General features: G+C 45.3%; 1 protein-coding gene across 8 annotated transcripts in view; it reads left to right on the forward strand.

The window, feature by feature from the left end:
* Positions 1–26,346, forward strand: part of Lrrc66 (leucine rich repeat containing 66) — a 29,596-nt gene extending 3,250 nt beyond the window's left edge. For 5 of the 8 annotated variants that reach the window (XM_087582486.1, XM_087582488.1, XM_087582487.1 and 2 more), the window contains 3 exons: positions 13,494–13,663; positions 19,309–19,498; positions 21,051–26,346. In XM_087582486.1, coding sequence (XP_087438612.1) covers positions 13,494–13,663; positions 19,309–19,498; positions 21,051–22,825 — 2,135 coding nt within the window. In that variant the 3' untranslated portion in view covers positions 22,826–26,346. 8 annotated transcript variants of the gene reach the window in all.
* The last annotated feature ends 1,269 nt before the right edge of the window (positions 26,347–27,615 follow it).

Raw genomic sequence — 27,615 nt, forward strand, 5'->3', positions numbered from 1 at the left:
GAGAGAATCTCACTCTGTAGCCCAGGCTAGCCTGGGACTCCCTATGTAGACCAGAGATCTGCCTGCCTCTGCTTCCCAAGTACTGGGATTAACATGAGAGCCACCAGGCTTGGCAATGCTATCTATTCTGTTTGCTATATATACTTACTAATACATGCCAGCAGTGAGAAATAATGTATAAGGTATTTTTAATATATAATACAATTTAAATTGAACATTAAATATTTAAACTTTTTTTTCTTCTTGAAACACATTTTGTCTTTTTAGTTGTCATCCAAATGTAGACCAGGAATATCTCAATATTATAGAGTTGCATATAAAACTTCCTACTATGAAACCAAAACCAGAATTCCTTGCTGCAGCTTAAGCTGGGCCCTGGAGACAAGGCCTTCAGTTTTCTGGAACAAGGTAATTTCTGATTCAGAGCCCCAGCGAGGGTCTTTTCAGGGGAACAGACTCATCCCAGTCCTCCTCTTCCCATTCCAAGTCCTGTTCCTCAGCTGGGGCTGAATTTCAGAGAACATCCCCCTTTCAGACTTTCAGTTTGGAGAAAAGCCTTCTCTTTGTGCTTCTTCAAAGCCCTTTGAGGAAAACCCTGGAGATTCCCCCCTCTGAGGTTCAGGGCTCCTCTGCCTAAGCTTTCTAAGAGACGCGAAGCCCTGCTTTCTCCTTAGATAGAGAGAAAAAGGAATGGGCAGCTTGGGGGACACACAGGTTCATCGGGTGAAAAAGAAGTGAAGAGATCTGACCCTCCCTCCTGAGGACAGATGTGTTCTTCAGGGGGCTAAGATCAATGTAATTTCACTTCCGGGCCAAAGGTCCAGGGTAGAGATGGGCTTCTTCCTTGTGAGATTAAACTTCTGGCTTCAAGAATAGAAGAGGGGAAATGGTAAAGGAAACCATGGAAAAGCAAACCAAGTCACTCCTGCCTCTGGAATTCTGTTAGAACTCTGGCAAATGATGCCTTCAAGACAGGAAGATTTGGACCCCACAATCTATGTAACGTGTGGATCTAATTGGGCATCACAGTCATTTTATCCAGTCCCTTTGTGATGTGAGTTCACTGCCTGCTGTCAACATACACTTGAAGTTTGCCCCAGGTTGAATGTCCTGCAACACCCATTATTCAACTCTGACTAGGACTGGCCACGCAACCTTGAATGCCACCTCCGAGGGGAGGAGTTAGTGAGACGTGCCACTTGGGACATGTCCCAACTTCTGACCTGCCCTTTTCTCCTTGGCTTTTCTGCTTATATGCCTAATGATAACGTCTAGATAATGCAGATGCTCCCTGGTCTATAATCACAATAAACCCACGATAGGTCACAAACACCGCAAGTCAGGAATGCACGTATTATACATGCCTGTTGGAGTTTCAGGATTAAATGACTCCTGCCAAAGGCTTGTGTGTTTGAACACTTGGGTCCTTAGTTGGTGACACTGATTGGGAAGATCACAGAAATTTTAGAAGGGAACAAAAATCTTGCTAAAGGAAGTACCTCACTGGGGCAGACTTTGGGTCCCTTGCCAGTCGTTCTTCCTGCACCACCTTGCCCGTGGCCACGCCTCCTCGGCCACAGTGGGCTCTGGCCCTCAGGGACTGTGAGCCAAACCCCTTTTATCCATACGTTGGTTTAACTAAAATAGTTTATCACAGCAACAGGAAAGAAACTAACCAGGCACCTAATCCATCAGAAGTTGCTGCTTGACTCACCTTCCCTTAGACATCTCAGGACACCTACGTTAGCAGGCAGCTTGAAGAAAACTGTGGAACACAAAGTCCATTCTCTGATAAAAATCTTGGGTAGATAACTCATGTAACATTGAACGCAATATAGCAGGTGTGAACCAGGGGTTGTGTGACACACTTTCATACATTGTAAACAAACAAACAAAAAAAGTAACATTAACTTGAGTCATCATAAATCAGGCTCTGTAAGCTATATTCAAATTGCTAAGATTCTGTAAAAGATCCCTCACACTGCCGGAATGCAGAAAGTCATGCGTGCTCAGCGCGTGGCAGCCATTAATAGATGGAAAGGTAGTTTGGAAACCTGAAAATGATTTGCAAATATTGGTTTTTATTGCTCTCTTGGTGCAAATTGACAACAACAGTATCCTTAGAAATAAATGATTAATCTGCTTCTCTCTAGATCTCAAACTGTCTTTTAAAATGTTAAATAGTTCTTGCCATGAATGGGGTCCATAACCCACTCTAATTCATGAGCAGAGGGCGACAGCCCAGAAGCAGCTCTCAAGCAACTAGTCATGTAGCATACACAGCTTCCTAATGCATGGCTTGTATCTTTAAATAGTGCCTGTTTATATGACACTCAGAGAAGCCCCGTATTATAAAGTTGAAGCCCCACACTGACTAACATGTTGGCGAGTAATCTTGTGTGTTGAGTCTGCTGTGACGTCACCAATAAGCTTTATGTTGAGGAAGCACCCGGGTCAGGTGCTGGTCAATACAAAAGAGAAGCCAGACGTGGATTTAACCTTAAGGAACCGTCTACCTTCCACCCATAACTTTGGGATAGTTTAACTTAATTAACTTCTAAAAACTTTATTACTAACATTTAATAGCCTAAAATCAGCATACTGGTTTTTGTATAACTAACATATTACCTGAGATGACCAACTCAAAAAGAGGAAAGTTTTACATCATTGTTTTCAGCCCAGGGCAGTTGGTTCTGTTGCTCTAAGGCCTGTTTCGAGCTGTACATCATGACAGAAGCACTTGGTAAAGTGTCTAACCTTGTGGTATCAGGCCGTGAGAGAGCACAATAACTCCATATCTAACAGTCCCCTCCGTGGGCATGTCCTCAGTGGTCTCAACCCTCCTGGTGAGCACCATCTCTTCAAGGTTCCACTTCCTTTCAGTAGCTCTGAATTGGGGACTAAGCCTATAACACATGTCGTCTTGGGGACACATACCTGGGCCACAGCAATCATAGTTTAGAAATTTAAAGCAATGGGGTCAGCCCCTAAGTCCCACACCAAGCAGTGTTTCAGTACTTTATAGAGTAATTATGCTGGGGCAAACACCTTTCTGTGGTTCCAGGGAGGCTGACAGGTCAGGCTGGTATCCTCAGGTTAACCCACCCAAGTTTCAGAAACCAGAGGGCTGTAGTGAGATAAGAACTGACATTCGAAAGGAACAGAATTGAGCAAGAAAGCAAAATGCGGTGTTTTATAAAACAAAAGCTTTCTGTATTCTTTTATCCACCAGATTTGGATTATAGAAATACAAATAACCATTGTTCCCCAAATCAATTCAATTTCTAAAGACGTAAAATGTATGACAACATTAAGCTAAGAGGACCAGACTTTGAGTCACTTTCATACCTTGATCACAGTAAGGGAGGACACTGAATAAAACGTCTCTCCATGGATCATTTTAGACACTACTCCAATTTTTAGTACCTGGAGCATGAAGCCATAATTCCAGAGAGGCAATGTGCTTTGTTACCTTATGAGCACGTAGGAAGGTATGCAGAAGCTCAAAGTTCAAGACAGTGTTCACTGAAGTGGTGGCTAGACTCCGGGCTCCGCCCTTTTACTTACTGACCCTGATATGATTTCCAGGAAATAATAAGACTGTCTCTGGCCACTGAGATACTGAATGATTCAATTCCGTCCCTTCATATCCTAGGTAATCATCGGAATGAAGTTCTGTAGTTAATTCCATTTCCTCAAAGTCACTTCTGAGTTTTCTTCTCAGCATCAGATGTTTCTCTCTGAAAACATGGAATCTAACTGCCACAGGATGTCCCAGTACCGGCCAGCACAGCACAATTTTGTTCTTTTCAACTACCCATCATTAGTAGCTCAAATAAGAAGCATGTTTTCCCCACTTAGAAATGCACCCTGGAAACATGGATGGGTTAACTCCATCTTGGGAGACCTTATGTGGGCAAGGTCATTTATAAAAACCACACCAGTTCCTTAATAAAACAAAAATTTAATCTTCTAAGGCTGGAAGAGGTTCCTGATACTAAATCTCAAATTTACCCTTCCTGGGAAATCTTAGGTTGGCTTTGTGAGAGAAGTTGAATAAAAGCATCTTACCTCATTCTGTTTATTTACTGACCTTAAACAGCTCACTTAACATAAGTCTTACATATATATGAGGTATATGCAGGGTCAGCAAAGGTCACAGATATGGTGTTAAGAGCAGAATACAGAGTGGCATCGTATAAAATAGCTTAACACTGTTTGCTCCCTTTTTTTTTAAAGTATGGAATAGAGTTTATTTAGAGTTTGGGAGACTTGGGTGGGGAGTAGAGACAGAGAAAGAGAGAGAGAGAGAGAGAGAGAGAGAGAGAGAGAGAGAGAGAGAGGCCAGCCATGAACACATAGAGAGAGAAGGGGGAAGGGAATGAGAAGAGAAGGGACAGAGAGGGAAGAGGGGATCAGAGGAAAAGAGCAAGAGAGAGTTTGCTCCCTTTGGTGTTGATGGATAGCCCTGCAACTCTTACTGTGAGGCCCACCCCAGTCATTTCTGTCCTCGTTTCTTCTTTGATTTCGGGTACAGTAGAATATTAAAAGTTATTCAAATGATCTGCAAATGTTCAAGCTCTGTATGCAATTCAGGGTATTTCTCAATTGTGTGGACCTCTGTAGTGTTGGAGGCCCCTACCCTTTCTTGCCTGAAGCATTCTTTGATCTGTGCTCTCATGGTAAGCCATTCTCCCCTCTCCAGAGATGATCGAGCCATCACCACAGACATTTCTCCACACCCTTTGTCTACTCTGTCCTTCCCATTCATCTCCCCATTCAGCTCAAGCAAACACTGGTTTCTCTCCTGCATTGTGAGCTCACATTTATATGAATGGAATCATTCAATACAGACAGAGCTTGGCTTGCGCTGGTTCAAACTGAATATGTCTTTGGTTTTACAGTGATGACAGAACAACACCCAGTCCATAGAAACTGTACTTCTGTTGTAGAAATTTATTTAAATCCCGGATCAGGGTTTCTTCCCTGCCTTTTCTCCGATAAAAATACATATAGCCTTTATATTTTTAACAAGCCTTAAGCAGCACAATAGCTAGGCGACTGTCTACCCTTTATGCTGTTAAGTTCTACGTTCCTCTCCATAACCCCAGAGTTATTTCTTACCAGTTCCTCTGGACTGCCCTCAACTCCAACTGAGCAGCCCTCAGGACCAATGCTTCCCTTCTCCTTCCTTTCCTCACATTCTTCTTTTTTGTGGTCCCAAGCCTGGGAAACCTAACCCCCACCTATGTCTCTTCTACTCAGCTATTGGCTGTTGGCATCTCTATTCACCAATCATAATTAACATGGAGACACGGTCCCAGCGGCTATGTGCAGACTCCAAGTCTTGGGGGCCCAAACATTCCAATAGACAGTAAAAGTCAAAACCTAAACATACTTTGTATTTTGTTTTTGTTCCCCTGGGGTCTTTGATACATAATATATAGTTCTGCATGACACTGGACGTGGCAGAGTCATGGCTCCCAATCAGCCTCTTGGTCATGAGGGTAAATAGCCAATAACCGTGTACTTCATATTAAGCTATGAATGCTTATAATATTAATATGTAATGTTTTATTTGGTAGGTTAGTTATACTAAAGGCATTTTTGACATGATATATTTAGCCTATGATGGGTTTATTGAAATGCAAAGTCATTGTACATCAGGGGGCATCTGTGTGTACTTTCTGGTCCAGTCCAGCATCTTTATTTCAGTGTATTTATTTTGAGGTTTACTCATGTTGTCATAAATATTACATTTTTGTTGTTTTTTATTGATGAATATAAGTTCATCATTGACTGTTGGTAGATAGACTATTATGGGGGAGGGTCTAAATGCTGTAGTGAAGCTGGATGGAGAAAGATAAACTACTAGCCAGACACAGAAAGGAAAAGTGGGGTGTGTGTGTGTGTGTGTGTGTGTGTGTGTGTGTGATGCATATGTCGACTCCACATATTTTCCTCTATTTCTGTCTTAATGTGTTATGTGTATATAACATGAGGTATGCATGTGTGTGAGTGTGAATGCATGCCTGCATTCTGTGTGAGCACACCTATGTATGAGCGCGTATGCATGCGTATGTGCGTGCATGTGAAGGCCCAAGTTTGCCACCGAGTGTTCTAGTTCTATTTCATTGCTTTGATAAAACACCCTGACCAAAAGCAGCCTGAGCAAGAGAGGTTATTTGGCTTAACTTCCGAGTCACACTCCATTACTGAAGGTGTCTGGTAGGAACTCAAGGCAGAAATCTGAATGCGGAAGCCATGGAAGAATGCTGCCCACTGGTTGGCTTAAAGGCTTGCACTTAGATTCCTTACAGGAGCTAAAATCACCTCACCAGGAAATGGTGCTGCCCAGAATGGGCTGAACGATCATATATCAAGCAAGATAATCCTTCACAGAGCTGTCTGTCCACAAACCAACCTGATTAGACATTTATCAAATTAAAACATTTCTAGGATGTGCCAAGTATGACAAGTGGCTTCCTTGGACAATCTCCACCTTCCGTTAAGGCAAGGCCATTCACTGAACCTGGGGTGTTCAGTTTTGGCTAATGCACCTAGCCACCCTGCTCCAGAGATCCTGACTCGAAGCCCTGGTTGCTGAGTCTGCAGGTGGCCTACCACACCACCTGGTTTCTTTTCTATGAGGGCCAAACTCTGAGCTTTATGGTTGTGTAATAAATACTTTACCCACTGAGCCATATCTCCAGCCCTCCACCTTAATTTTTGAGTCTGGGTCTCTCACTTAACCCAGAACTCACCATTTTGGCTAGACCGGATGGCCAGCAAGCTGCCACAAGTCTCTGCCTCTTCACAATGGGGTTTTAGACTCACACTACCATGCTCAGATGTAATGAGAGTGCTGAGCGTCTGAACCCAGGTCCTCACGCTTTCCCAGAGCCACTCTATCACCTGGGCCACTTCCCAGCCCAGAGAAGTTCCAGTAATTCCAGATAAAAGCCTCAAAATGAGAAAAATTACCAGAATAAAGAAGAGTTCTACGTAGTGATAAGGAGGGTAATTCTTTAAAGATATAATAACCTGAAATATTCCCAGACATAAGTGCACTTAACAATGAAACATATGGATACTTGGAAAAAGGAAAAAAAAACCCATAGTTCAACATCCCTCATCAATAAATCAAGGAGACACGCAATCGGTAAGAATCTAGCTGAAGTGATAGTCTAATCAAAATGCTTGATCCAATTGGCATATACAAAATGATCCATCCAGAACTAGAGTAATGGCTCATAGGTTAACAACTCTTGTTGCCGGGACTGGAGAGATGGCTCAGCGTTAAGAGCACTGACTGCTCTTCCAGAGGTCCTGAGTTCAAATCCCAGCAACCACATGGTGGCTCACAACCATCTGTAATGGGATCTGATGCCCTCTCCTGGTGTGTCTGAAGAGCGCAACAGTATACTTATATTAATAAAATAAATAAATTTTTAAAAAAAAATAACAACAACAACAACAAAAAAGAACCCTTGTTGCTTTCACAGAAGACCTAAGTTTGATTCCTAGCACCTGTATCGCAGCTCATAAGCATCTGTGACTGCAGTCCCAGGAGACCCAACACCTTCTTCTGACTTCCATAGGCATCAGGAATGCACGTGATACACACACACACACACACACACACACACACACACACACACACACAGGCAGAGAGAGAGAGAGAGAGAGAGAGAGAGAGAGAGAGAGAGAGAAATCATACACATAAAATAATAAAATAAGACAGAAGTTGGTATCAAGGACCCTGAGGTATTGCTATGACAGAACTGACCATACTGTTTGTTGGAGGAATATGGAAGACTTTAGGACTTTGGACTAGAAAAGCAATTGGACACTCTAAATGAGGCTTAATGGGCAATCGTAGAGCATAGAAGACAGTGCTCAGGGAAGCTGTGGGGGCCCAGCTCAAGAAGTTTCAGAAGAGAACGTTAGTGAGTGGCTTAGAGACCATTCTTGCCATATTTTGGCAAGCATGTGGCTGCTTTTTGTCCTTGTCCAAAAAAAAAAAAAAAAAAAATCTGCCTTAGGCTAAACTGCAGCATTTTGGATCAACGGCATTGGTCGAAAAGATTTCAAGACAGCCTCATATTGACTGTATCTCATGGTTATCAGTGGTGACTCTTAAGCAGATCTGCAATGAAAAGGAGCATGGGGACAAGGAGAAATGCAAAGTGTATGCTTTGAGAAGAAAGGGAGCATCAGGAAAGGGAAAGCCTCTATAGCCACACTCAAGGAGGTAAAATGTTTAAAGAACACCCTGATGCTAAGTAGAATAAAGAGCATGGTGACCTCAGGGCAAGGCTCCACCCAGCTCAGCTTCCAAGTTGTGAAAAAGAATTAAAGAAAAGCTTAGGCAGTGAGGGCGGTGACCCCTAACAGGAAGCTGCTGCAGATGTCACTGAACAAGAGGCCAAGTAGAATCCACGTCAAGCATCAAAACTTGTTAGCTTCAGCCACGTGGTTCTGGCTTTAAGAGTGAAGGATACAGGAGTTGTGAGTATCTCCCTCTGCAGCTAAGAAGAGCTGCAAAAGCCAGGCGTGTATCAGGAGTGTCCCTGCATGGAGGCCCAGAGACGACCATGAGGCCTTGAAGACAAAGCCTCAATTTCACTGGAGACCCCAAGATGCTGGAGACGCCAGCATTGCCGGATGCATGCAGAGGAGAGCTGCTATCAGGGAGCGGAAGAAAGAAATGTGATGCAGTCGATAAAGATGAGAGAAGGTAGAGATCTGAGGAGCCCTTGACATCAGATCGGGACACACAGAATTTGGAGTTTGCCGGGCAGGTTTTACGTCTTGCTTTAGTCTAGTATTTCCTCACAGTGTTCCCTTTCCTCCCTTCTGGAATGGGGATGGATGGCCTGTGCCATTGTATGCTAGAAGTCTGTGATCTGACTTCTGATTTTGATTTTACAGGGAACTAAGTTAAGAGATCGCCTTGAGTCTCAGAAGAGACTTTGAACTTTGGGCTTTTAAACAGTGACAGACTATGACTGACACGGTGACAGACTTGGACTGAATGCAGTTTTGCATTATGATATCACTATAATTCTATAGGAACCAAGGAGTAGAATGTGGTAGGTTGAATAAGAGTGGCCCATAGGCTCATAGATTTGAATGTTAGGTCTCCAGGGAATGGCCCTATTTGAAAGGATTAGAAGGTGCGGCCCTGTTAGAGGAAGTGTATCAGTAGAAGTGGGATTTGAGGTTTGAAGATCCCATGCCAGACCCAGATCCTCTCTGACTGTAGATCTGTTTGTAGAGCTATCAGCTACTTCTCTAACACTATGCTGGCACGCATGCTCCCATGCTCCCTGCCATGATAATGAAAGACTAAGCCTCTGAACTAGAAGCAAGCCTCCAATTAAATGCTTTCTTTTATAAGTTGCCTTGATCATGGTGTCTCTTCACAGCCATAGGAAAGTGACTAATACACCCTGTGAGTTCTTAATCCTGTCTTCTCCCTTTTACATTCAAGTTCTCTTGGTATCTGCCCGTGTCTGTTTTGTCGTGTACAGTTTTGAGGCACAGATACAGGGTCATGAATAGTTAAGACATGTGAGCTTTGACTCAGGTCATTCTACCCTGTCACTGGGAAAGTTTATGCCTTGGTGTTTTATTTGTATATGGCAAGAAACCCCAGGACTCTGGGAACATTAAAAGTGAAAGATTTTTGAAGTGCTTAGAGTATAAAAATTAGGTGGTAGCCATGCCTTTAATCCTCAGGAAGCAAAGGCAGGTCGACCTCTGAGTTTGAGGCCAGCCTGGTCTACAGAGTGAGGTCCAGGACAGCCAGAGCTACACAGAGAAACCCTGTCTTGAAAAAAGGAAAAGGAAAAAGAGTGCACAGTTAAGCAGGACTTTCAAATAGTTGCTTCCTTGCCCATCAAAGCTAGTATATGCTCTTCCTCCATCAAGCTCCTAGAAACTTAGTTCAGTTAAGCACTGGGATATTTTAGGAAGCATGAATTCACATTTCTAAATAGGCCAGACAAGCACAAGAAATGTCAGAGAGCCTGTGGTGCTTCTCCCAGTGCTGCCTGACATGCCCCTCCCAGGCCCATATGTTTGCACATTTAAATGTGGAGGAATAGCCTCTGCACGAAGAAATGTGTCTTCTTTAGAGGTTGCGTTCAACTCTAGAGGCTGTTGACAACTGGCCTTCCTCCTCAGCCTCCTTTTGAATGCCCTTCGGCACTGTGGTAGAGCAGAGAAGGAGCTGAGTGAAGAACTGGGAAGAGTGGGAAGATGGGGCACTGGTGTTTACAAAGTAATATAGTATTTCTCACACATGAATGCTAACTAGTATCACCTTTGGCTTTCTCTCGTCACTTTCTGATATAAGTTTTCCTGACCAATTCTCTCTCTCTCTCTTTCTCTCTCTCTCTCTCTCTCTCTGTCTCTCTCTCTGTCTCTCTCTCTGTGTCTCTCTCTCTCTCTCTCTCTCTCTCTCTCTCTCTCTCTCTAGTTCAAAGAAATAATAGCTTTCTACAAGCTCATGCCCCACCTAAAGCAGGCTGCCTTCAATCAGTTACACAAGCTGGAGCTTATAATCTTTCCAGAGAAGCCAGAGATAAAGACTTTGTATTGACTCCTTTTAGCTAGATGATTTTGGATCTCTGTGTAGGCCAAACACTACACTCCAAGCATCACAAGGGTTCACATCATGCTGCTCAGGAATGATTTGACCATTTGATAGTCAGGACAGACAAACAGCTAACTGTATAGAGGTGTGGTGTGGACAATGAACCCACTCTGCCTAAAACGTAATATTCCTCATCTACCTGTCTTATTCCACCACACCGAGCTTCAAGGGAAAGTAAGGATTTGTTGTCGGCACCAAGAGCATCATAATCTTTTGATGAATGTTTGAATTTAAAGTTCTCTTGCTTAATCTATGTAACTTAATTGAGTATAAGGCTATCAATATGGTACAGACATTTCTGTAGTGAGAATTTTAGAATTTTGGCTTCTTTAAAAAAGAGAAATATTATAAGAATGTGTTTTTGTTTTGATCCCAGGTGTGGGGATATGGGGCTGCTTCGGACTGTCAGTAGCAGCTGACTATGATTTGCCTCGTGCTCGAACAGAGCACAGAGGTGTGGTTTGCCAGCTGCCGATAATTTCTGCAATTGTATGATATTTGGAATACTGGGAACTTTTAAGAGGGTATATAAATGCTAGGACTCAGATTGATGGGGTGTGCGGTTGTTGGTTGTTGAGTGGGTGGTTGTTGGTTGTTGAAGTTGGTGGGGGTTGGTTTCAGTTTGTTAGTGGTTGTGCTCAAAGAAGAAACAAGAAGACAAAAGTTAGATTCACAGCTCTCTCTCTCTCTCTCTCTCTCTCTCTCTCTCTCTCTCTCTCTCCCTCTCTCATCCTGTCCTTCTTTCTCTCCTATCTAATGAATGGGGGTAAATGGGGAGGAGGTAAAGAGTGGAGAAAAGAAAAACCCACAAAGTAGCAAAGCCCTACACATTTCAGTTATGTTACCCTCTCTCCTAATAATCAAAATAAACCCTCTGGAACCAAACCAATTTGGTCTGCTACACAGAAGTTAAAGACTGGTGTTTGAGAACAGCACTGAAGAAAATGTGAAATTGCAAGCACCTCCCTGGGAGACCCATCTGGGAACTGAGTTTGCAAGGCTGCTGTGACTGGCACCTCGTTCTCTGTCTAACCGTCTCAGTGCCAACAGGAACTTCTGCATACTTCCCAGAACAATGTAAAACAGGAAGGCAGAGGCTAGATCTCCATCTCATTCTCTCCCTGAAATGGGAAGGCAGAGGCTAGATCTCCATCTCATTCTCTCTCTCTGTGAAATGGGAAGGCAGAGGCTAGATTTCCATCTCATTCTCACGCTGGAAAGAAAAGCCTACCTGCCATCTCTTTATCTTTAAAAAAATCTAAGAATACTTAAAAATAGTCATAACACCAGTGATACACAGTTATGAGAATGGATGCGGCTAAAAACAAAGATGTGCACGTGTGGGACCTAGAAGTACAATAAGAACCCGCAGTGAGGACTTCGGCTTGTTTAAAACCCCAGATATCTCCTGTGAACATGTTCTTGCTTTAATCCTAAGAGTGGGGTAAGAGGCTGCTTCACAGCAGGTGCTTATGATTTGTCTCGTGCACTGGCAGGGGCGTGATTTCTGCCAGTTGCCGATAGTTTAATGCTGGGGACTCTGGGGAGGATGTTAACCGGAAGAGCCCCGAGAGAGCCTGTGGAGGCTGCTGCTTCCCCTGCTCTTGGTCCCTGCTGTTGGGGTTTGTCAAGTGGTCATGGGCAAAGAGCTGAGAGGAAGAGGTTGGAGGGTTCCAGTGAAGACTGGAATGGCCCCAAGAAACTCAACACCCTTAATCAGCAGGAAGTAGTCTAAAGAGCCCCGCATGCCCCCTCTCCCCTCTAACCTTCTTTCTCTCCTACCTAGTATCGGAGGGTTGGAACGGAGGTAGAGGTATAAGAACCAATAAAATAGCTTTGAAAAATAGCACCTACCAGAACCCTCCAACAGAACAAATGGGACAAACAGGAAGGGATGGGGGAGGGGTAGATGCTCAACATACAGTATACACCTGCACAAAAATATTCTTATGTACTACAGGACCATGAAGAGTGAATATGCACAAGGAGAACCTTTTATTTTAAAAAAAGCTTTAAAAAATGAATAGGAAAACTTGAAAATTGGAAGAATCCATTTATATAGCTTCTGGGTGACTTTTTCCTGTGCTAACATAGGCATATCATTTGGTTTTACTCATAGTTAATCAAATTAACAAACATCTGTTCATCACCTCACTTAATCATAGTTCGATTTTTTTTTAGAAGTTGATTCTTAGTTAAAAAGAGCACACACTAGACTAGCGAGGCAACTCAGCAGAAAAAAAAAAGTGCCTGCACCCAAGCCTGACAATCTGAGTTCAAATCTTGGGGCCCCCATGGTGAAAGAAAAGAAAAAGACAGTTATCCTCTGTCCTCTGCACATGCATTGCACCATGAACATAGAAATATAGAACAGACAAATAAGTTAATAAGTGAATGTGTGATTAAAATTAGCACATGATCATTTGAAAGAAAGAACCAGTGTACATAAAGTTGACAGAAAGCTTTTTCAATCTCCTCTTCCCTCCCTCAGCCATCTAACAACACACTGTCATGACTATTAATAATTTGATTCACCTCCTTACTTCTACCTACTCAAAATGCATACCTACATATGCTTGTAATGTGTATCCCCCCAAGAACATTGTGATGAGAGTCTATACACTTCGACTTCATTTTTTTTCCCTTCCTGTTCAATAAGTTCACATGCTGATTGGCCCTGCTTTCTCTTAAGACCACTTATTTTTTCACAGCGTGAATACACTCTGACAGCTTCCCACCCGAGAGCCATTAATATCTCCGGTTTTCACCACACTCCGTGCAGCAGCAAATAGCCCCGGTTTAGGTTTTAATCTGCTTCTCCTTTTCACAGGACTGTGGAAGCTGAAGCCACTGTGCAGTCTGGATCTGTCATTCAACAGGAGAGTCGGCATTGGGCTGTCTGGTTTTCATGGCTGCCTGCAGCTGGAGAGCATCTATTTAAAGAACAACAAGATCCTCACGATTCACCCAGAAGCTTTCAAAGGGCTCAAAAAATTACAGGTTCAAAAATCTATCTTACAACCATCCTAAATATCCAGGGTTGTGGTAAACTAGATTAGAGGGCTATTTCCTTTTAAATGCCTCCGTGTGCAGGGGTTGTTAAAGTGTATGTCTATTTAAGACCTCCTGAAACAAATGAAGTCTGTTGCTCAAAAATTAAAGATCACAACCATGGACACGAACTTAATAAGAATTCTCAACAGCAAGAAGTCACATATTAGGTTGAATGTGGCTGTGCTGGGAAGGTGCCTGCCTAGAATGCCATGGGCCCTAGGTTCAATCTCTAGTTGTAATCTGGGGATGGGTAGAAGTAGGAGGATCATTCAATTCAAGATCATTCTCAGCTACATACCAAGTTCAAGGCCAGCAGGCAAGGAAGGAAGGAAGGAAGGAAGGAAGGAAGGAAGGAAGGAAGGAGGGAGGGAGGGAAGGAAGGAGGGAAGGAGGGAGGGAGGGAGGGAAGGAAGGAGGGAAGGAGGGAGGGAGGGAAGGAGGGAGGGAAGGAGGGAGGGAGGGAAGGAAGGAAAGAGGGAGGGAGGGAGGACAGGAGGGAGGGAGGGAAGGAGGGAGGGAAGAAGGAAGGAAGGAGGGAGGGAAGGAGGGAGGGAGGGAAGGAAGGAAAGAGGGAGGGAGGGAGGACAGGAGGGAGGGAGGGAAGGAGGGAGGGAAGAAGGAAGGAAGGAGGGAGGGAAGGAGGGAAGGAAGAAGGAAGGAAGGAAGGAAGGAGGGAGGGAGGGAAGGAGGGAGGGAGGGAAGGAAGGAAGGAAGGAGGGAAGAAGGGAGGGAAGAAGGAAGGAAGGAGGGAGGGAGGGAGGGAAGAAGGAAGGAAGGAAGGAAGGAAGGAGGGAAGAAGGGAGGGAAGAAGGAAGGAAGGAGGGAGGGAGGGAGGGAAGAAGGAAGGAAGGAAGGAAGGAAGGAAGGAAGGAAGAAATTGTTATATTACTTACCAAATCAAATTAAATTCAACTCCAATTTTTCATTGACCAATTGGCAAGGAATTAAATGTGTTCTTTGAGAGTTTGAAGGCAACCTGGTCTACATAGGGAGCTCCAGGCCAGCCAGGGTTACAGAATGAGACACTGTCTTAAACAAGCAAACAAAGAAACAATACTACCTGCCCAGGCTCTTGCACAAACTGGACCATTTGGGAGGTCTTTCTGAGCCACAGAGGCCCATGATGAGATATCACCAGCCCAGCCCATGCTGCTGCTGGCCATGACCCACTAGTTTTTATGTCCAAAGCAAACATGGGCAGTAAAATCAATAGTGATCAGTGATATCAGTTCATATGTGTGTGCACCACTCACCACACACCACGTGTCACTCCAAACACCGCTGGTGTCCATAGTAGGGCAACATGAAATTATCTTTTACCTGAATAATTTTTATAAAATTATTGAGGTGATATTTTACATTCCATTTTTCAAACATAGCCCTTGATCTCTACTGCGTGTTTTATATCTCCACATTTTAATTCTCAGGGCCACATGTGGCTAATGGCTGTCCTACTAGGCAGCCTGGACAGAGATCGTAGATTGTTCCTCAGCATTATATAAAGTACTATTAAAGATAAGCTTCCACTGCTCCCTTCTAACCACCATGGCTCCCTGAATACTCCTCACTCCTCATGGAAGCCAGACTGAGGAAGCGGTGATGAAGTGGGGGTTGGGAGTGGGGTGGAGTCCAGTCTAGACCCTCCACCTCGTCACAAGCAAGTTCCAGGGTCTCTGTGCCTCAGTCTCCCATCTGTACAGTGATTCCCTGCAAGAACGAGCTTAAAACATTGCCTGAGGTGATTATAGCTGTTCTGTAATATACAGATCTAACAGTGTGACTCCACTTGCTTAGAACCCTTACAGCCAGGGCCTGACCCCTGCCTACCTCTCCAGCCTCATTTCAAGCTGCTGTCGCCTTGTGCATGAATGCCTTGCCTGAGTACACTTCGGGTCTCTCCTACCCGAGAAGAGCAAGGCCATGAGTTCCCCCAGCTTCGGTTGACTGTCACTTCCTCGAGGAGGTTTTCCTTACTCTCTTTTCAGAAGCCTTCAACATGGCTCCGTGTTGCCTCACTGCACTGGTGCCAGCAGAGTTTGAGCATGGTTACTTGTTCATGTCTACCTGTCCTCACCAACACCGAAGGGTCACCACGTACTTGCAGAGCACACATCATCCCTGATTTTGTTTCCTAGAACTAAGTCGGGTGCCTTTTCAAACACCTGTTGAATAAACAAAGGGATGGCTAATGGGAGAAGCTCTGGCGTAGCTGTGTTCATTGTCTATCAATGCAGCACGATTTACCTAAATTTAACTAAAATTGCACACATAGATCACCTTACAATGTCTGTGGGGCAGGGATTCAGACTTAGCTTAGCTGAGGGGGTGGGGTCCTCCAGCTGATGGTCACTCAAGGGACGTCACTGGTGTCATGGCTGCACTCACACCTGAACAGCCACCTAAGTAAGGTACGCAGGTTCAGTCCTTCTTGGGAGGTTGGACTAAGGGCTCAACTCCTTATCAGCTGTTGGGTTAAGTCTGCTCTCAGGTTATTGCCCTGAGGTGCTCTCTACCAGACTGACCATCTTTCTTTGGAAGTAGTAGTCTCTCTGGTGTTCTCTGCCCTCCTTAAGAAAAGTATCTCTATTTTATGGAGGGTCATCATGAAAGCAGCATCCCCCTGTTGCTGCTGGAGATGATTGGCTAGAAACCGAATCAAACGGTCCACCTACACTGGAGGAAAGAAATTGCTTAAGAGCCTGAGTGCCAGAACATAGGATTATGGGGAACCACTTTGGCTTCTGTCTGCCCTGGAAGTTATTAGAGCAGAAAAGCCCCACTTCGCTTAGCGGTGCTCCCCACTTCTCTTGGCGGTGCTCCCCACTACACTTGGCTGTGCTCCCCACTACACTTGGCTGTGCTCCCCACTACACTTGGCTGTGCTCCCCACTACACTTGGCTGTGCTCCCCACTACACTTGGCTGTGCTCCCCACTACACTTGGCGATGCTCCCCACTTCACTTGGCGGTGCTCCCCACTTCACTTGGCGGTGCTCCCCACTTCACTTGGCGGTGCTCCCCACTTCACTTGGCGGTGCTCCCCACTTCACTTGGCGATGCTCCCCATTTCACTTGGCTGTGCTCCCCACTACACTTGGCTGTGCTCCCCACTTCACTTGGCTGTGCTCCCCACTTCACTTGGCTGTGCTCCCCACTTCACTTGGCGGTGCTCCCCACTTCACTTGGCGGTGCTCCCCACTACACTTGGCTGTGCTCCCCACTACACTTGGCTGTGCTCCCCACTACACTTGGCTGTGCTCCCCACTACACTTGGCGGTGCTCCCCACTTCACTTGGCGGTGCTCCCCACTTCACTTGGCGGTGCTCCCCACTACACTTGGCGGTGCTCCCCACTACACTTGGCGGTGCTCCCCACTTCACTTGGCGGTGCTCCCCACTTCACTTGGCGGTGCTCCCCATTTCACTTGGCGGTGCTCCCCATTTCACTTGGCGGTGCTCCCCATTTCACTTGGCGATGCTCCCCACTACACTTGGCGGTGCTCCCTACTTCAATGGCAAGAGACTGGCAGGTTGTGAAGGAGCCATACCTGGTTATGGGCACATGTATATGTGGAATTTGTCCTGTGTGTTCCCTCCTGTGCATTTTATTCTACTTTATAAGTCTTCAAAGCTCAAGGTTAAAAATAGCTATAAATCAACTCTGAGCATATTGGGAAGAAAGCCATAATCCGCAGCTCACCAGAACTGGGAACCCTCTCCCAATCCTGTGCTTGGCACTCCCTTCTGTGCTGTTGGCAGTAGCTCTAAATACTGGCGGTGGACCGTGAGGAAGACGTTTGGTGCCAGGGAGCTGCATATCACAGCGGTTGGCTTCTCCCCTCTGGAAGATGAATTTCACATTTGCCCTGTTATGTTCATCTTCCCATAGGGGTACCTTCCCGGAAGCCAAATAGATTTTCAAAACATAAATCCATCAGCATACTTCAATGGGACGAAATAAGTTTCACTGACGTTTCAAATTAGCTTTTCTTTTCTTAATCTTATCTCGGTCTCCTTCGACACGGTGATTTGTGCTTTAATACACTACCGGTCTCCCGGCCTTCCCGGAATATATGTACCTTTCAAAGTCTGCAGGATGGGGATTTCTTTTGCTAAACTGCATTCCACTCTCATCTTTTCTCCGAAATTATTCTTTCTGAATTATTTCCTCATTTCCTTCCCTCCAGACTGGCTTGCAGTGCCATGATTTGTAATTTTTTTTTTAAAGGCTAAGATGCAAAAATAGACGAAAAAAGAAAATGTCTGCCCAGAGAACATGATAACTCACTGTGAGGCCGAGGCACACAGGGCAGAAGCTTTTGACCCAGGGCAACGCCAGGCCAAAGCAAACTGCTTTCCCTCCCAGTCCTGACCCTCTGCCTCCCATTTTCAGCAGCCTTCCCTGCACATCAAAACCACATAGCTAGCCGCTCAGGACAGGGAGTCACCCTCATTAAGTTCATGAAAAGCTCAACCCTATTTCTAGTGATTTTTGTTCATGATGAAGTTTGGTTGTTTCTCTTCCCTCATCTCAAGAATTTGTATAATCTAAGATACGTATTTAAAATTTGGCCGTGGTCAAGGTGCTGAGGGAAGGGGATTGGCATGAACTTGAAGCCAGCCTGGATCATACAGAGAATTTCTGGCCATTCTTGGTGGACAGGTGAAAAATTGTTGACCTTGGCAATACGTGAGCTTTCTAGTTGTCAAACGTGTCCTCTTTTGTTAAAGCAAGGTTGGCATTTTCTGTTTTTTGATCTTCTGTTCTGTTGTCACCACCTGTCCAAATGTCTCCTTCAAACTAAATGGTAGCTCAGAGAGGGTTGTTTTGGCACGAAGACACACAGCTATGAGGCCAGAAAATATTGAAACTCTGTCCTCTAAACCTGTGGAACCCCCACTCCCATTCTTTGAGACAGTCTTAACATAGCTCAGGAGGATGGTCTCAAACTATCCAACCTCTATCTTCTGACCCTTCTGTTTGTATCTACTAGGATTGCAAGTGTGTTCTACCACACCAGATTTACAATGAGTACATGTGCTAACCCAGACCCCTAAACCAACTACGTTCTGTGTGGAATACACTGTGTGGCTTAGCTGACTTCTTCTCTGTGGAAAAGGGGAACTGTGGCAGTTGTTGGGAGACTCTGAGATGATATATAGAAAGAAAGCACTCAGCAGAATGCCTGGCATACAGTACACCAGTATAGCACTAGTCACAGTCAGACATAACGTAACTTACCCTGCCGTGTCATGTACTGTGGTGTCCAGCTTCAGCACAGCCTGCCCTGACACTGAGCCACTGAATCATTTCTGTCCCCTGGTTCCGCACACGTTTCTAACTCTGCGGGAGACCTGCGTCATCTCGTAGATACTGAATAGCCAGACACCAATGCACAGAGAACCATGTGCTCCTACCTGAGATAGTAAACGCAACCACAGTTCTCCTGGGTTCCACGGCCTTCTCAGTAACCATCCTCTGCTGTTTCCAAGAAATTTTCTGCTATTTTGAGAAATTCTTGGCCTGGATGCTATTTCAAACAGTAATAGCGTGTGCCCAGACTGACCTACATTTGTTTTTTCTTTCAAGCAGGTGGTAGACCTCAGAAGCAGTGCACTGACCACGCTTGTACCAATTGTGACCATTGCTCTAGAATGGCTCAACCTGGAACTTGGCTTGGCTGATAACCAGTGGCAGTGTAATGAGAGCGACGCCAACTTCCAAAACATCGCCTCTGTATCCTGGGGGGAAATATGGAAAGCCGTCTGCAACACGTCTGTGGGTAAGTGAGGGGCATCTCTGTTTTCTTTTTTCTTTTTTCTGAAATGGTTCCATTTCTACCTGCGAAGTGAATATAAGAAGGCAGTCTCCTTAAAAGTAGTGACAGGCTTTTGAAAAGGCAAGGACGCTAGTACCTACCTGTCTTAGGTACCTCATCGTTCTATTGCTCTGAAGATATACCGTGACCACAGCAACTCTTATGATGGAAAACATTTCACTGGGGTTGGTTCACCGTTCAGAGGTTTAGTCCATTATCATAAGGTAGGAACCATATTGGTGTGCAGACAGACAAGTTGCTGAGAGTTTTACGCCTGAGCAGGCAGGCAGCAGGATGAGAGTGCCACCCTGGGCCTAGCTTGAGCATGTGAGACCTCAAATCTTTCCCCTAGTGACCTACTTCCTTCAACAAGGACACACCTCCTAATAGTGCCACTCCCCATGAGCATATGGGAGCCATTTCTTTTAAACCACCACGTGGCTACAGTCAGCACAGGGCTGGGTCACAGGACAATCCCTGCCATGTCAGCATTTCCCTTGGCTTCTTGTGGTTTTTTTCACGTGGTCAAAGAAGCAGACAAACGAATCAGGTCTTTAGCTAGAAAAGAAATCTTGCCTAGAAGCTTCCAAAATATCACAAGGTCATCCCAATTCTTAATAATTGATTAAAGAGATAGCTTTAAAGTCTGAAACTTTAACACTTATTCCAAATGCTTACTATCTTTTACAGTATGACCTCTGTGTAAAGAACACATGCACAGAGATTCAAAAGGAAAGTTACATTTGATCTGATCCTCATCCCTTTCCCATGAGCAGATTATACCATGGAGATGGGACAAACTGGGAAGGGTTTATCCCCCTGCTACACTAACTATCCTGAAAACAAGATTTATGAAAAATAAAACACCCTTGACTCTGACCTATTTGGGTCTGCCATTAAAGCAGACGCAAGGCCATAGCTACCAAGTTTAGAAGACATTCTTGAAGAGCAGAGGGGTAATGATCAGCTAGGACTGGCATTCTGAGCACAGAAGGCACTTTGGATATTTTACTGTTTACCAGAACTGGAGAATAGTTATAATACTAACACTATTACACACATCTAACAAATAAGGCACTAGAATAAGGCAGGTGCAATAGAGGTTCAATAGAATGTTCTAGCAAATGCGAAGTAGTTGAGTGTATGGAGGAAGGAAAAGCCATGTGTTAGCCTTCTCATCCTGCTTCTTCCTCTATGGGTGTCAGGGAAGCAGGAAGCCAGAAACACAACCTCCTGGGCACATGAGAAACAGGCTTATACCTCACAGTCTTACAAAAATGTATGCAGAGCCCTATGCACACTGTGGACATTGAACAAGAATGAATGAATGAATGAATGAATGAATACATGAATGAATACATGAATGAATGAATACATGAATGAATAAAATTACTTCTCATCTTATATATGCTTGAAAATATAGCTAGGTAAAGATTGGGGAGGATTCACAGGAGTTCTGGAAGCCTGAGGTCATTCCAACATCTCATCAGTGTATTTTTCTATCTCCCTCTTGCAGAGAATGAGAAACCATATGTGGAGGCTTCCCAGATCAGAATTTCCAGGGATATACACCTTCCTCGCTCTCCTTCCAGTGACTTGCAGAGCCTCATCCAGAGCAAAGCAGAGAAGCCCCGGGCAGGAATGGACGTGCACCTTTCCGCTCTGGAGAAGAAGGCACAGGTTGGCTATGGTGATCTCAAAGGGATATGGCTGCAGTCCCCGATGGAGCTCAGAGACTCCCAGGGTGGCCCTGTCACTGACAGAAAGGATGACAAACCCCCAGACCTTGCCCTGGCCGTCTGCCTGTCAGTGTTCATCACATTTGTGGTGGCTTTCTGCCTGGGGGCTTTTGCAAGACCCTACATCGACAGACTACGGCAACAAAGATGCTTGAACAAAAGGCCTGGCTCAGAGAATGCCTACTCAAACGAGGGTTTCCATGACGACGTGGAAGCTGCCCAACATGTACAGCACCAAGGGACAGATCTATGCCAAACTACCCACCACCTAAATCTTTTTGAGAACCAGGATCCTTCCTGGGGGACAGAGGCAATCCCACATGGTGCTGTCCTATCAGAACGGATGCTGGGAAGCAACGGGATGGACCCCAGTAGTCAGCAGAGCCCAGGACAATTCGAGGACAGCGGTGAGGCAAGAAGTGGAGATGGCAACATGTTTCCAAATGGCCGTGTAGTCCACCCTGCAGTCCACGGGCTTCCAAGCGCTGACGCTCAGAAGCCGATTTCACCAGGGCAGCATCACTATGACGTTCCTGAAGAATCACTTTATGACACAGTGGCCCAGGAATATTCTCTCCTTGACAATGCGATGGATAGGTCTTCTGTTGCTGGCTGTCTGGGAACTTTCCCCAACTCTATCAATAGTGGTCGGGATGAATTGTGCCCTTCACAGCCAAGGGATGTTGTGGCTTCCTTCTCCAAAACCCTAGCACATATGAGCACTCGAGAGGCTGAGGAGAGTGTGGAAAGGGGCTTCCCTGAACCTTTGGGAGCCATGGGCTCCCAGATAGAATCTTCTGAGGAAAGGCAAGTGAGCAATTCCATTAGAGAGCTGGCCACACAACAGGCAAGCTTCCAGGAAGTTGATGTTGAGGAAAGACTTGCCCATGTCTACAGTGAGGCCCTATACAATGACACACCCTCCCACATGCCAAGACACGGCAGTGGCCATGATGTCGCCTCTGCTACTGAGGAGGCTGTGCAGAGAGATGCTTCCTTTGACCCTCATGATGACTTGGTGACCAACTACGAGTCTGATTCTGACGAGGGCTCTTTGTTTACCCTTAGTTCTGAGGGTTCTCAGGACACAAGGAGCTTGACTGAAGAACAGGCATTTGTGGAGAGTGGTGGGGACAGCCAGCCCCTCCCGAGCAGGAACTTGGGGGAATACAAGGACAGTGTGACATCAGCAGAAAGTGTTGAAGACATCACGTCACAACAGACTCTAGAGAAGCGTGAAGCGCAAGAAGCTCACCTCGGAAACACTCTCATTTCTGGTCCAGACTCTTGTGTGCATGAAACACATCTGGAAAATGACTCTAGCCCCCTTGACCCTGAGAATGTACCAACATGGACCCAACCCCCAGACCATAAGCTAGCACACCATGAGACTCTAGGCACATTTGTGTATGGTGACATAGGGCCCCAGTCTGAGGCAGTAGACTGGCTCTACTCCCTTAGAGACCTGGAATTCCCAAATATAGATAGTTCACCATCACCACCATGTTCTGATCAAGATCCCTCAGATCCTGAGGAGCATGACACCAAATAGAAGTAAACATGGCAGCCTTATAAGCTGGGGGATAGAGCGCCATTGGTAGAGTATGTGCTCACCATGCACAAACCCCTGGGCGCAAACCACAGCACTGGAGACATTGGGCACACTGGCACATACTGTCAGCCCAGCCTTTGGGAGGCAGAGGCAGGAAACAGGCATGAGACTGAAACAGCTCTTGCACAGCAGATGATGGAATGTTCTGGCAAATGTGGGCTCTGTTGCTCCAACAGTCAGCTTGTGAGAGATGTCAGCCCTACCAAGACCCCGTCTCCCACTCAGATTCCAGGACCACATCCTCAACTCCAGTTGCCCAAATCTGCATGGTCATCCTGGAACCTAAAAGCTATATTTTTTCTTCATGAATATGCGCTCCAAAATTCACTATTTTAGTCAACAGTATCACAGTGTCCACCCAGTAAACCCATTTACAGATTTTAGTCTTGACTACTATTTCCTACATCTACATAGCCTCTAACCCCGTGGTTCTCAACCTTCCTAATGCTGTGACCCTTTAATACAGTTCCTCATGTGGTGGTGAACCCAAACTGTAAGCCTAGATTTTTCAAAACCTACTTTAATTAGGGTTCTTAAACACTTCAACCTCCCTTCTAGCCCACCAACCAGAGGTAGTGGAGAAAGAAGGTTAATAGGAAAAGGGGGTGACCTGTTTAGAAGTAGTTCTTTGGGACAATTCCAATCTTCGTGCTCAGGATATCAGCAACCCAGTCCAATAGCAAGCACAAAACATCAATCAGCAGCAGCAGTTCTATCTGGCAAAAACTGCAGTGCTCTGCAGAATTGGCAGGAGTCAGCAGGAGCAGCGAGAATCAGCGAGAATGCCACGAGAAGTTCTTTGGCACGTAGCAATGCAGGAACATCCCCTCCCTGTCTGTGCAGTTATATTTATATTCTTTCTAAACATCACGTACCTTCTCAAGTGTCTGCTCCAGCAAAGTATCAAATGCCCTCTCAAAAGACAGTTTCCAGAAAAACATCATGTTGCACTCTCACGAGACAGCTTCCAGGAAGACGTAACATGACAAAACTGAGTTTACAAAGAAACCAGAAATTTCCACTTCACCCAACCGTAAAATTAGTTATTACTTCATAACTATAATTTTGCCACCATTATAAATCATAATGTAAATATCAGATATACAGGATATTTGGTATTTGACCCTTGTGAGAGGTCATTTAACACCCCTGAAGGGGTCGTGACCCACAGGTTGAGAACCACTGTTTTGTGTTTGGGAACCACAAGCATAGTGTGAGTTCTCGACTGTCTGTGTGAGGGCACAGTTGGCGTGCAGTCTGGATCTGGGCTAGATGATCTGCACTGAATTAAGGTTTGCACAGAAGAGGAGAAGTAATAGAGTTTGGAGGAAGGGCCCAGAGAGTACCCAGTTCACCTCATGGCATCACTGCTAGTCCTCCAGGATCTCTAGCTCCTCAACAACTCTTTGGAAGGCTCAGGCTTGACCCTCCTGCCTTCTCCTTTGGCTCCCATTCCTTTGTGAGAGTTCTCAGGTCTCTGGGCTTCAGCATACCCTCTCTGCTAGCATTTTCTGTTTCTGTAACTCTAGCTCTGAAATCTCTTCAAGGTTCTATGCTCACATCCAGGTGCCTATTCAATTTCAAGGTGCGTGTATCCACACTGAAGCTTTTTCTCTCCCCCCAATCACTGCAACTCTGGTCCTTCACACCCTCATTTCTCCATTCAGACAATGGCTCCATCCAGATACCTAAGGATTACCCTGTTGAAGTATCTCTCCATGATCCCCAGATTTAACATATTTGTCATTAGGTACAAACAGTTCAGATGCTAAATATCTATGAGGTCTCCTCCATCTTCCCTATCCGTTCTGCCATAACTTTAGGCCTCACTTGGTCACTCCCACCAGATCTGTCACAACAACACACAAACTACCTCTTACAAATTCTGTATTAACTGAGAGTCTTCAAATAAATAGGATCTACAGAGTACCTAGAGACCAGTAAGGAAGGGTTTACTGTGGGAAGATGACATACATGATGGAGACACAGACGTCTCTTGATCTGTTCTCCCCATGCCGGTGCCCATGTAAGCCACCACTCCAGTCCCATCCAGACAATGAAAGCTAGGACTACGTGGATCTAATGCTGTGAATCCCAGTCTGAATCCAAAGCCTTGAGAACCAGGATCACTGACATCCAAGTGAAGTGGGGAAAATGATGGTATGATGGAGACCTTCTAATCTCAAGTGGGCTTGACTCAGTGGTCAGGGTCAGTGTCACGGTCACCAAAACCTCTACCAAATTACTGATATTCCAGGTTCTTTGGGTTGCAAACTTCACAGATGATGAAGATGACTTAAGGACCTTTGTTATATAAAGAGAGCAAGTACAGAAAGTAGAAGGGGCCTCGGGAGAAGGTCGCCTCTGAGGGTCTTTGTCAAAGAGTTAATGAGACTTTTGACTAAAGAAGTAAACAAGTCTTTGAAGTGACTGGGCTGAGGAATAAGAAGAGATGGGCTGGCCCAGCGGGTCCAACCACAGGTCCCACCACAAGTCCCTACAGAGTGTCCGTGTGCCTCTCCATCCTTGTCACTGGGCTGAGGTTCTCTTCAAGGACCAGGTTCTCTTCAAGTTACCTCTTCATGCATAGCTTCCAGACAGCTGTGCTCTTTGGGTTGCTATGCAATTGAAGAAAGATTTAAAAAATACATACATACATAACCTAGGATATGAACCAAACTGATATCTTCTGGCCAACACATTTCTGACATTTCCAGTCAGGTCAGAACAAGAGCGTTGCTGGCTCCTGGTCAGGACAGAACAGGTTAACTTGGTAGGTCTCACCCTAACCATCTGTCAGGTTTCTTTTTCCTCACCACAAGGGTGAAAAGATGGAAGGCTCCAGCCCAAGAAGTGAAAGCTACCCCTCCTTCCTCTGCCTTGCTCTTCTTGGGCCTCTGGTAGACAGGTTGATGCTGTCTCTCACGTGAGGGCTGTGTTCTTCATAGGTCTACTGGATCAATTGTTAATCTTTTCCAGAGACGGACACTAGGCACACACAAAAGTAAAGCTTTGCCTGCTACCTGGCCACCCCTTTGCCCTCACAACATAAATCTACCACCATACTCTCTGTCCTGCATCCTTCACAGCACAGACAGCATGGCTGCTGAGACACAGATATGACCACGTGGCTTTCCCTCCAGCCTGATAAACTCCACCTAACTCTGTTTCCAGACCTTTGTCCATGTCACATCCAACTCCTCCTTCTGACCCCCTACCCCATGAGCGGCCTCTAGCTGACTCTCGCATCTACACAGGGCTCAGCTTTCTTGTTACCTCCTTGGGGGAACTCTTAGGCCCTAGAATCAGTCGGATTCCCCTACTACAACTCTCATTACACATTGTTAGCTTTCACAAAGAAAACACTTACCGCATGTACAATTAAATAATTGTACGATCGGCTGGGGATTTAGCTCAGTGGTAGAGCGCTTACCTAGGAAGCGCAAGGCCCTGGGTTCGGTCCCCAGCTCTGAAAAAAAGAACCAAAAAAAATAATAATAATAATAATTGTACGATCATCAGCTTAATATCTGTCTGCCCCTTTTACACTAAAAGCTTCACGAGAGCAATAAAAACAACAACAAAAAAAGAAACCACACGTGTCTGTCTCTCTGAGACTTCGCATTTAGTAGGTTCTTAATATCTGCATTAATTGAATAAATAATGAAAGAGCAGCCTCTGTAGTACAGACCAGGGCATTCCATGATCAGCTCCCGCTTCTCATACGCTCGCTTATCCATTACATCCTGCCTGGTTGTGACAATCTGAACCAAGCCTTCCAGTCATACAAATTCTCATGCTTACCAATGCCAGCCTATGTAATGGCATGACTGAGCTGTGCTGCAGCCTACTTTTTGTGTCTGGTGTTTCCAAGACCCAGCATCTGTCTACTCCTCATTCAAGACTCCACTCAAGGTGCATCTCCTCCATAAGTCTTTTCCTCCTCATCCCACCCAGGTAGAAATGACCACTCCATCCCTCACTGGGGTCACCACAGCTCCATTCGTCTTGTGGAAGCAACAAGACTTAATAAGGCTTGGTGGGAACACACTAGACTCTTCTATTAGCCAGTCTCCAACTCTTAGTGGATATTGAATGTCCACTGGGGTTTCAAACTTTTGGTGTCCCAGAACCAAACCGTCGATAGAGATACTTAGGAGAAGCAGAGGGAGTTTATAGAGAAACAATGTTTATCCAGGAGCAGAAAGCGGCCAGAGCTAGGAGGAAGTTTAGAGGTTCAAGGTCAAACACTGTACAAACTGCTGTGAACTTTTATATCCCAGGCTTTGGAGTCATCCACACAACAGGGGCCTTTTCTGTTTATGCTCTGTTTGTTACACACACGGCAGCCTTGGTGGCCAAGAGCCTCTAGTCTCTGTGCCAACTGTTCCTTTAATATGCTAATGTTGACCTCATTTACCGTGCTACTCCCCTGCCTCACAACAGTTGGGTAGGATTCAGCTTGAATGTGGAATCTAAGAGGATGACAGTCATCCCATTGCTGGCACTTATTCATAAGGTGAAAACCTGCTTTCTGCTCGAGAAGCTCACAGAAAATTGTACACCGGGCTTTGTCTCTATTTGTTCTCCTGTTTTCTTCCCAACTTCCAAGAAAAGCTCTCACAGTGCAGCAGAAATAGTTCAGCACCACGGCAGTCTAATTGCTCAGCGAGCCCCTAGGCTTTGTGGAAACACATTTGACCCCCTCTCAGTGTGCCTGCTGTCAGCTT

The sequence above is a fragment of the Rattus norvegicus genome, chromosome 14, assembly GCF_021556685.1.
Source record: "Rattus norvegicus strain SHRSP/BbbUtx chromosome 14, alternate assembly SHRSP_T2T, whole genome shotgun sequence".
NCBI lineage: Eukaryota > Metazoa > Chordata > Mammalia > Rodentia > Muridae > Rattus > Rattus norvegicus.